At 39.2% G+C, this 10,990-nt stretch overlaps 1 protein-coding gene across 3 annotated transcripts in view; it reads left to right on the forward strand.

Annotated features, from left to right (window-relative positions):
• Window positions 1-10,990, forward strand: part of med13l (mediator complex subunit 13-like) — a 110,800-nt gene that overhangs the window by 97,420 nt on the left and 2,390 nt on the right. For all 3 annotated transcript variants that reach the window (XM_015392261.1, XM_015392254.1, XM_015392246.1), the window contains exons 16-29: window positions 678-856; window positions 2,414-3,342; window positions 3,442-3,621; window positions 3,903-4,132; window positions 5,887-6,085; window positions 6,194-6,467; window positions 6,552-6,807; window positions 6,901-7,089; window positions 7,193-7,416; window positions 8,958-9,100; window positions 9,588-9,746; window positions 10,090-10,254; window positions 10,381-10,541; window positions 10,787-10,951. In XM_015392261.1, coding sequence (XP_015247747.1) covers window positions 678-856; window positions 2,414-3,342; window positions 3,442-3,621; window positions 3,903-4,132; window positions 5,887-6,085; window positions 6,194-6,467; window positions 6,552-6,807; window positions 6,901-7,089; window positions 7,193-7,416; window positions 8,958-9,100; window positions 9,588-9,746; window positions 10,090-10,254; window positions 10,381-10,541; window positions 10,787-10,951 — 3,453 coding nt within the window. The remainder of the gene's footprint in view (window positions 1-677; window positions 857-2,413; window positions 3,343-3,441; window positions 3,622-3,902; window positions 4,133-5,886; window positions 6,086-6,193; window positions 6,468-6,551; window positions 6,808-6,900; window positions 7,090-7,192; window positions 7,417-8,957; window positions 9,101-9,587; window positions 9,747-10,089; window positions 10,255-10,380; window positions 10,542-10,786; window positions 10,952-10,990) is intronic.

Here is a 10,990-nt window from a genome sequence, read left to right on the forward strand (position 1 = left end):
CTGTCTGTCTGTCTGTCTGTCTGTCTGTCTGTCTGTCTGTCTGTCTGTCTGTCTGTCTGTCTATCTATCTATCTATATGGAGAGAGAGAGAGAGAGAGAGAGAGAGAGAGAGAAAATATGCATTAATTTCTGTACCTTTAACTTTAATTTTTCACGCTTTATTTTACCGAATGAAGCCTTTAGAATTGTGTTTTGAATGTGTTGCTACACAACAAATAATAATATTTTAAATAATCAGGATAATTGAATATGGACTCCTACTCCAGACATTAATGTTTTGTGGAACATTCCCACCTCTATCTTAATCTGAGTCTATTGAATTATTTCAAGTCATGAGTATATTTGTAAATGAAAACCTTAATTAATTCATCCATTAGTGTAGCATTGGGTGCAAATAAAAAAAAAAAAGACCTGTCAAAGGGTTGAAATATTCATTTTTATAATTCGGAAAGGGTTGTATAGAAATGCAATCAGAGGAGGATATGTTGTATGGCACTGGTCCTCAATGCATTGTCAACTGGTAGAGAACTTCTATAGGTTTTCCTTTGTAAAGCTGTAACCGATTGGTTGTTTGGGTCAACAGGGTTAGTACAAAGATCTTCCAGCTATGTTTTTGCTTTTACCAGTTACCTGAGCATTAGTTGTAACATGCATATATATATTTTTTTTTTGTCCAGCCACAGATAGGATCATCCATGTTTGCGCCGCTGTCCTGCCTTCCCAGCCAAACGTTACCGCCTCTCAAGATTCCTGAACAATGTTACTACCGACCATCCTGGGCAACCTTGCCCAAAATGGAGCATTTTACACCAATCATGCATCCACAGAATACTACATGCACCAAGGATGGGTACACGTAAGAAGCAATAGGCCTTAACATTCTTTAAACTGATGTTGTTGAAAGATTATATTTCAATTTATATAATGAACATTTCTCTGACAAACACAGCTGAAACCAGATATTGTAAAAAGAAAGAATACACATTTTGTGAGCTAAATTAGACTAAAGATTGATTTTTATTTCCTTTAGGATTACCAAGACTTCAGGTGCAATTTTTAGCTTCCTAAATTCCTAGTAAGGGAAGTAAGGGATCCATTCAACTGTGGGACATTTTAGTATGGGGATCAGTTTCCATGCATGTTTAAGTTTGGAAATGTGAGGTTGAACCCTGATAAAAAAACAAAAAACAAATAGAAATTTTAAATAAGGAGGTAACGCTGTTATGTTGAGTGAAGGTTTTGCTGCAGGAGGGACTTGTGCACCTCACAAAATAGACCATAACACAATCATATTATGACAAAAATCATATAGAAAGATGAAAGCAACATCTTAAAACATCGGCCAGGAAAAGCAGTGACCCTAGTGGGTTTTCCAAAAGAACAATAAGCTTAAAGAAGACTCACCCCAAAATCAACTTTTCTTTAATGACTTGTGTGTTTGGCTCTCATATAGTGTTGTCTATGTGTCATAAGCATATAGATAACACTATAACGAATCTATGTATACCGGTATTTTCATCAATTTACTGCCCATTTGTTACAATCCTGACTTTGTGTCTATGGCCTTATTGTTATGGGATTAGTTTTACCTGGTGGTTTTGGAAGTCCTGTACACTGTGGACCGATACAATTTCTGTTGTCTGGGACCCAATCGATTTTATAATAGCAAAATAAAAATGTGCCCAGGAAACAGAAACTGCCTTATCATGCGTTTTTTCCAACTGGATTTTGTCCAAATCACAGAGATGCCTATTCTCATTGGAATAGTATTAACACAGGACCTCCGAGTTTAGCAAAATGTAGCAGCTAATTTACGGGGAAATTTTTACTTACCGGTAACAAATTACTGACATGGTGCATTCACACAGGATTAAAAACACAGACGTCTCTGAAAGCTTCAAACTAATCCTGTGTGAACAGAGCTTTAAAATAGTGTTTTGCACCCTCCTCGTGTTATTTTAAATTGGTATTAATGTTCTTGTAAAGTCAATAGGAAAAAACATGGCTGTTCTGCCACTGTGGGTTATAAAAGCAGCTACTCCCACATACCTCCATAGCCAGTATAGAAACAGACGCTAGTTTTTACTGTTATCTCTGTTATACATATATTATATTATACATAATCTAAAATGCTGATGCCAACTTACCCCCCAGAAACTGTCCCTACACTAAATTCTCTTTCTCAGTATTCTGGCATAATAATTTTGGTAATCCTAATCTATCTTAAAAAAAAAAAAAAACAAAGTAATTTTTTGTCTGATTTGATATCGGTTTGTGTTGAAACAAAATGCTCTTTCTTTTCATGCAGTATATGTATATATATGGTTTTAACCGTATTTGCCTCAGCATATGAACCTTTCAGAGCTTCCCCCAAAAATTTGACAGTGTTAATTTTCTTATGTGTGTTTTCTAGGAACACTCCCAGTGGCATGACCCTAGCAGAACAAGACTATGTCCAGATGAGTGTCAACACTGCCTCCCTAAGCAACACTACTGGCATCCTTCCTTCTCCCGCCACGCCACGCTTCTCTGTCCCCACCCCACGAACCCCACGTACGCCCAGGGGAATTAATGCTGCAAGCTCAGGCCAGGGTTCAGTGAAGCAGGATGGTACTGAGCTCAGCTCACCAATCTCTACCCCCTCCACCAGCCTGCCTCTTAGCTCTGTAGAGCATTTAGCTAGACCGGGCCCCCCTCTCCCTGAGGCCCACAGCCTCTATGTAGTCCTTCTGCTTTCAGACTCTGTCCTCAGTGTCTTTAAGGATCGTAACTTTGACAGCTGCTGTATTTGTGCGTGCAACATGAATGTGAAAGGGGCAGATGTTGGGGTTTACATCCCAGACTCCACGTGTGAAGATCAGTACCGCTGCATGTGTGGTTTCAGTGCCATCGTGAATAGACGGCTGGCTCACGGCACAGGGCTCTTCCTGGAGGATGAGCTTGACATATTCGGTCAGAATTCTGAGGGAGGCAAAGCAGCTGAGAGGAGACTTGCTCTCTGTCGCCGGGACCCAACGCTGGGAGACTCCAGGGCAAAGCAGTCCCAGGAGGCTGGTCCTGGCTCTCCATCTGTAATGATTGTTATTCAGGAGCAGTGCTCCCAGCCCATCTCCTCTCTGGCTTCGCTACATCTTCCATTGAATTCTTCCTGTCATGGACGCAAGGGGGCGCTGCTCCAAAGTTGGATGGCTGAAAAGCAGTGGGCAGATGCAAGCGATGCTTGTGTGGACTGTTTCAATGCTTTGGAACAGGGGCTGCAGTATGTAGATAACCCAACAGGAGGGAAAGTTGATCTTGCTGTCGTCAGAAGTAGTGCTATTCATTCCTGGCCTCACACCAATGGTAAGGAATGTGATTGCTACATTTGTGATAAATCTAGTGTTAATGTTTCTTTTGTGCACCTTTTTGATGTTCCCTCTTGTCTCTGTTTGTACGTTCAAGTGGTGGACATGAGCAGGTTGTCGTCACAGGACATGGTTCGAATGCTGCTCTCTCTGCAGCCTTTCCTCCAAGATGCCATTCAAAAGAAGAGGACAGGACGGACATGGGAAAACATCCAACATGTTCAGGGTCCACTCACCTGGCAGCAGTTTCACAAGATGGCTGGAAGAGGCTCCTATGGTGAGTTCCAACTTTTTGTCCAAACTTGACCTCAGCTCTTGAAATCTACTGTTTTGACGGTTTACTTGTATCTTAGTTCAAACCCACCTGAATCACATGAAGGGCTCATTACCAGGTCTTTGCAGAATTTGCTTACAGCTAATTCTGTTACTTTAATCCAGGTTTGTTTGAGCTGGGATGCAATTAAATACATTTACCCAGAACAGAAGCTGTAGAACGCTGATCTATGTTGAAAGTAAAATTAGTCCAGAGACTAATACTATAATCTGTATTTGCCTCAGGTTCAGAGGAGTCACCAGAGCCCCTCCCAATTCCAAAAGTGCTATTAGGTTATGACCGAGAGCGGGAGTTTTTGGCCTTGTCGCCCATGGCTTTACCTTTTTGGGAGAAGTTGCTGCTGGAACCATATGGAGGACAGAGGGATGTTGCATATGTGGTGGTGTGTCCTAATAGCACCTCCCTGCTTGCTGCATCAAAGGCTTTCTTCCTGGAGCTCAGTGCTGTTTACGAGGTCAGCACACAACTAGAAGCATGGTCTACAGTGGCCAGTTAAAGCACACGCCTCTTTTCCTTGATTGTTGTTACATTTTGTCATTTATATCCACATACTCAAATGTATTTTACTGGGATCAACACAAAAATATACTGCAAAGTGTAATGTAAAGTATTTTTTGGCAAGTGTGTTCATGCATCAGCACTCTTAATACCTTTAAAGAATATAGCACAACTAACAGGCTTTAAAAGTCACCTAATCAGTGAATTTACCCTTAGGGTACTGATTCTCTATACATTTAGCTCTTTGTGTTGGAGGCTTTTTTAATGAAATATAATTAAAAAAAATTCAAAGGAAAAAAGATTCACGCAAGTCATGTCAAGAAGAACTGCAAATGTGCCTCCTAAGCAGACTGGTCAAGAAAGGAGAGGATTAGTCAGAGGAGCACCAGATGTGCATGGTGGCTGTAGAGGGGCTGCAGAAATTATTATTAGGTGAAGAAATTTGTTGAGAGTTTATCTAATTAGATGAGCTCTCCCATTTCTGATAGAACAAGTTCACAAATATTCAAAAAATAGGGTCCTTTTTCTACACTATAAGAATGAATTTATCCTAATATTAGACACTGTTTATATTAAGTTGTCTATATAAAATTTGTTGTGAGAAATCTGGTCTTAATGGAGAAATCGCAAAAAAATACGCCACTGCTAAATAAAGTGATTTATGAACAAAGGCTACAGCATGGAAGATAGATGGGCTAAACACAGGGCAGAAAAGTACATGATAGTGAGGTAGAGGTTTACTTTCCAGCAGAACAGAAATCCTAATGACACAGCCAGAACTATAAAGGAATGCTTTAGAACTTAGTTTATCGATGTAGTACACAAGCTAATGCAAAGTTCCAACCCAAATCCATTGTGATTCTTTGGCAAGACTTTTAGACTGTTGTTTGTTGCTGAGTTTCTAAAATGACTGAGCTTAAACTATTTTGCTGAGACTGGGGGACACTTTCCTTCTTTGTATGTACAAGACTTTACAAAGTTAGTGTTTGACCTTTAACTTGGCAAAATGGTAAAATTCAGATTATAGTACAACAGCACAACACATATAATTTGAGAGTACCATTGCTGGAGTCCGAACATTTTTATAGGGGTGGCCAGGCATGGACCAATGTGCACTGAGGGGTAGCTAAAAACCAGTTAAGGCTCAGTCTGGACCAATCACAGTCTTGTTGTTTTTTCTTCTGGTTCACTAACATTCATTTTACAATAAATCACAGAATTTTTATTAAGCCTTTCCTAATAAAATGATTTAAGAATGATTTATGGTTTTCCGAAATATAAACATTAAATTGGTAGAGCAGTGGTTCTCCTACGTTCTACTCCTATAGGACTTGCAGTAACACAAAACTTTCTGTTGTTCACATAACACACAAAAACTGGTCCTGAAGAGGGCTTGAACTCTGTAACTGTCCTTTTTACATTTTAGTATATTTATGTGAATATTTACTGTCAGTTTATGGTTAACATATTAACAATTAAAATGTCGTTATAAGTTAGGAGACTCTAAATGAGAGTAGCACTGCTGCTACCCTCTGTTTAAAAGGGGAATTCCTTGTTGTGGAGGTGGAAAATTAAGTCCAAATGCAAACAAAAAATGAGCTCCGCCCCTGGAGGGGGAAAAAAGTGCAAGGAGGAGGTTTCAATACCCTGTATTTACAGTAGGGATTGTTTAATCTATTTTTTCTAATGAGGGAACCGCTCCTTCTGCAGACATGCCGTCTCGGAAAGCACCGTCCTTTGTCTAAGGTGTCCAAGGAAGGCCTCGTTCAAGTTGGGGAGGAAGTGGAGCCAGAAAAGCTGGAGGAGCTGAATGTGGATCAGTGGCTGAGTGGACAATGGGCTGGACAGCAGCACAGTGACAACATTAACAAACTGAAACTTTATGCGTATGCCTTGAAGCAGCAGTTAGGTAAGAATAAGGAAACTGCTGACACATATTCCTCATATAAAATTTTGATTCATTATTTTTAGTGTTAAATAATAAAAAACCTGATTGTTATTTTTCCTCTTCTTTAAGGCCCTCAGCTTGCAGCCCTGACTTTGGATAGCAGTCTTCTATCACCTCCCAAACCACAGCCTCCTGTAAACAACACATCCTCCTCTGGGCTGAATCAAACTTGGAGTGTTGATGGAGAACAAGCTTCAGGTGCTGTCAGTGCATCAAATGTGTCAACCCTTAGCAGCGCCATCTCAAGTCAGCCTGGGGAGATAACGCAAGGGGGGTCCAACGATCCAAAGGCCAATGCTAGTTCTACTCCAGGAGCCAACACACCAGCAGATGCTCCTGAACTGTAAGAAGAAATGTTTTAGAAAGGTTGCTAAAATTGAAAATATGTTTGAACCTGCTTCATGAATTTTTTTCTTCCTTTCTGCAGATCCTCAGAGCAGGCGCGAATCGGCATCCCCACTGTGGCTGACTTAGCGGACAGCATCGCTAACCCACCAGCAGTTGTTGTTTATGTTATTGATGCTTTTCTCAGCTCAAGTGGAATAAGGCATGAAGTAGGAGAGGAGGAAGAGGAGGGTGAAGAAGTAGAGTCAGAAAGCATTTGGCTTCTCGGGCTTCTTCGCTGCTACACAGAGATGCTGCAAAACTTGCCTGAGACGATGAGACCGGCACTTGTTCTACAGGTATAAAAATATTTTGATTTACAATAGGACAGCTCTGAATTAAACAGACACATTTGTTGAATAGTTTAGTTCCATCTTGTTCTTGTGTTTCAGGTGGTGCCATGCCAGTATCTTCTCCAGCCCGCAGGCGGAGAGAGCCATTTGTACCTTCAACACTTGCGCTCCCTGGCTTTCTCTTGCTATTCACAATGCAGACGACTGCTTCCCCAGCAAACCTATATCAAGTCCCTCACTGGTTTTGGTCCAGTGTCTGCTGTCAGCTCAGTACTAAAGAGTCAAGAGGTCTGCCTGATAATTTATCTACATTTAAGCTGATTTTGATCATACCCTTATATAAATTTTTTGTTTTTGCAAATATATCTATCTTTTCACCTTTTTTATTTAGCATCCTAAACCACTCCAGCTCTATTCGCCACCATTCATTCTCGGGATACCTCGTCAAAAGCAACCAGAGGCAGGAGAGATATTGACTGAGGTTCCTCCCAAATACAACGTGCTTTTTGTAGGATACTGCCTGTCCTACGACCAACGCTGGATCCTTGTGTCCTGTACAGACCAGCAAGGGGAGCTCCTGGAAACATGCATTATTAACATTGATGTTCCAAATAGGTAAGAAATATTTGCCTTTGGTATGCCTATTTGCACCCAATTACTGTATGTAAACAGTGGGTAAAATAAGTTTAAAACATATCAAAGCTTTTCGACATCAATATATTTCTAATTTATCAACCAACTACACCATATTTGATAAAAAAAAAAAACAAAACAAAGCAAATTAGTCCACAAAGAAAATAAGGAATAAAAAAAAAATATTGGTTAGGTTTACTGTGAGCTTTCTGACATTTTAGAAATACTTAAAAAAATGTATTTCCATAATCACATCAAGGCACCTACTATATAAATCTTATCATATATATTGTCCAGGTAAGTTCTTTGTATGTTCTAACTTTTCAACAAACTATCCTACTTGGAAATCCAGTTATTTTGTTTTCAGGGATCTCCAGGCAGGTGTCTCAGTTCATCGTTCCTTTAGTTAAATGAAGTCGGGCAGTATCATATGACGAAGGTTGCCCAAACCATAATGTTCCCACCTGCATAACATACTGCCGACTTAGTGTTATTTGATTTATATGCATAACTGTTCATTTTTGTGGCTTGACCACAACTTAAAAACAATAAACATACAATTTTCTTCAGCTGTGGAGTCTTGCACATTGGATATCTGTAAAAGCTAACATGTATAGTTCTTTACTGGATGTTTTCAAGGGAAGAGAATTCCTTAGCTATTTTTTGACTTTTTGAATATTTCTGGATTCCTCTGTCAGAGATCTTTGGAGAGGCAATGTGCAGTTATTGCTGCAACAGAATGACATCATTTTAAAGGTCTCTTTTTTTTTTTTATTGTACCTCTGTCAAGTCATTTAAAAATGAGAAATCTTTGCATTACTTAAAATTAAGGTCACATTTTCTTTTGGACATTACAGCAGGATTGCTCCCTGAATAATAGCTGGCTGGTGTTTATTCATTTTTGCGCAGTTTTTTAAGCTGAGCAGCCCTTATTCCACTTCCTTCAAGAGGAGGTAACTTTCAATCAGAGGTTGTTTTTGTGCCTCAAAACATAACAAAATAGATTGTTGTCTTCTGAAGAATTTTACATCGACTTCACAAAGGCCAGTTTTGTTTTAAAGGATCTCTGCTCTGTGTAGAATGTTCTAACATTAAGCAGTCAAATGTCTTAAAAAGGAAATTACCTTTTGATTTAAAAAGAAGAAGCCTTCTTTCACACTTTTATCCAGCTGAGGCAAACTGTATTTGCTCGGTTCCTTACAGTCATCACACATTGCAAAACATTGCTCTCTGCCCATTCACCTGACATGTGAATTAGAAGCAAGAATTACTTAAATAACTTGCATGTTTTCAAGCATTCTCCATGGTCCCTACCAGATCACCCATATCAAATAAGACTGCTGTTTTTAATTTAAATATATTCATGCTATTAACAAAAGGGTTGAAACAGTAAAATAGGTTGTGCTTAACTTTAGAGGCTCTCTTGATAGATCTAGGTGATTAAAAACGATAATAGCGGAAGAAAATGTTTTTTTTTAATGGAAAAATAAAGCATTTTATCTCAAAAATGTTTCCTCCTTCAGAAAGAGGCGTCCCAAAGTGTCGGCTAGGAAGATGGGTCTGCAGAAAATGTGGGAGTGGTGTATTGGTGTCATTCAGAGGACTCCAGTTCCTTGGAGAATTGTGATTGGTCGATTAGGCAGACTGGGTCATGGTGAACTAAAAGGTGAGAAAGTCAGGAAAAAAAAGTATTTTCTCGTTAAAATATTTGTATAAATTGATTTTTGATGGTTGACGTATGCACACTTTTAGTATGGGTCCTACACAATGTTTTGGGTGAGACCTTTTAGCATTAGTGTTGACTCACAGTAGAAAAAGGAAAGTTAGGAAGTTCCATTTGACACTGTCTTTTAATGAATTCCTTCCTTTCATTCTTTGCTGCCTTCCTTCATTCTAGTTAGTATGTATATCTACAATAATGGTGCAATAATGCACTATTACTGCAGTGAATTAAGTATTTATAATTTATGTAAATTGAAATTCTGGACTGATAACTCTTGAACATAATTAGCAAAAATCTTCAATAGGTTGCATGGTTTTTTCTTAGTTACTTAGTTACTACAGTCAATTTGAATTATTTCATGAGATAATGAAATAGAAGTTGACATATAGAATTTGGGAAAGTTCTCTAACTCATTGCATCTTCCAACTAGACTGGAGTTCTCTCCTCGGCGAGCATTCCCTCCAGTCAATTGGACGCCAGCTGAGGGAGGCTTGCCGTGTGTGTGGGATATCAGCGGCTGACTCTCCCTCCATCCTCAGTGCCTGCTTGGTTGCCATGGAGCCACAGGGCTCATTTGTGATCATGCCAGGTATTTATTAATTATACAATAATCATCTTAATTAAACATCTTAATGTATAACTATACTATGCAATACGTTAAAAGGTCAAAGAACAGTGTTTGTGGTAATAAATTCCATTTAAATGGTAAATCTTATTTATTATCCAATATAATCCTCATTTTGGGTGTTGATTCTTTTATACTGACATTTTTAGACATGCTTTTCATTGTAAAGTTAGTTTATAAGGGAAATAGACATGAACCTTCTTTGAGTTTGATTTTTCATTTGTACTATTGCACCACTGTATCCCTTTCTGCAATAACAGTGTATAACATGGAATATTTCAGTGTCCTATTTCCTTTTTCTGCCTAGATGCGGTGACCATGGGTTCTGTGTTTGGACGCAGCAATGCTTTAAACCTGCAGACATCTCAATTGAACACACCTCAGGATGCTTCCTGCACACACATCTTGGTCTTCCCAACATCTGCCACAACCCAGCTGGCTTCCAGCTCCTACCCTACAGAAGATAATAATGGTATTGACCTAGAGGATGAAATATAATATTAGAAATAACCTTAAATGTGGCTGAAAGGGGGAAGTATTTTTTTCAGTGTTCTGCATTCTGATATTCTAAGTCATATTTTATTTCTTTTTTACACAGATGACATGTTTGATCTTCCCTTTCCTGATGAACTGGAAAATGATATTGGGCACGACATGATGCTTATCACATCACTACACTCACCCCCAAACACCTCTCCTGTGACCTCGCCTGGGTCACCATCAGGGATGGGAATGGGATCACATTTTCACCATACCAGGGTGAGTTAGGAATCAGTTATATAAATAATTTAAAATAATTTGCAATTAAGAAGAATTAATTTGAGTTAAATGGGGAATAATTTGTTTAGTCTACTGTTCAAGCATCCCCATTTTACCTTGAAGATAAAGATTTATTAAAATAGGATACAAGTAGTTTAACGGGAAATGCTCAAAAATATCATAATGTCCTCAATGTCACCATCACCTAATTATTTATATTTTTTGATTCTGCTTTGTGTCTGTAGGGTCAGGGGGAGCGCCTGCTGTCCAGGGATAACCCTCCGGAGGAGCTGAAACAGCAGCCGCTGGCTCTGGGCTACTACGTCTCTACAGCTCAAGCTAATGGACTTCCTCACTGGTTCTGGGCATCCTGCCCACAAGCAGAGAGCCAGTGCCCACTCTTCCTTAAGGTAGATGGATGGATGGATGGATGGATGGATGGATGGATG

The sequence above is a fragment of the Cyprinodon variegatus genome, unplaced genomic scaffold (assembly GCF_000732505.1).
Source record: "Cyprinodon variegatus isolate N-32 unplaced genomic scaffold, C_variegatus-1.0 Scaffold23, whole genome shotgun sequence".
In the NCBI taxonomy this organism is placed as follows: Eukaryota; Metazoa; Chordata; class Actinopteri; order Cyprinodontiformes; family Cyprinodontidae; genus Cyprinodon; species Cyprinodon variegatus.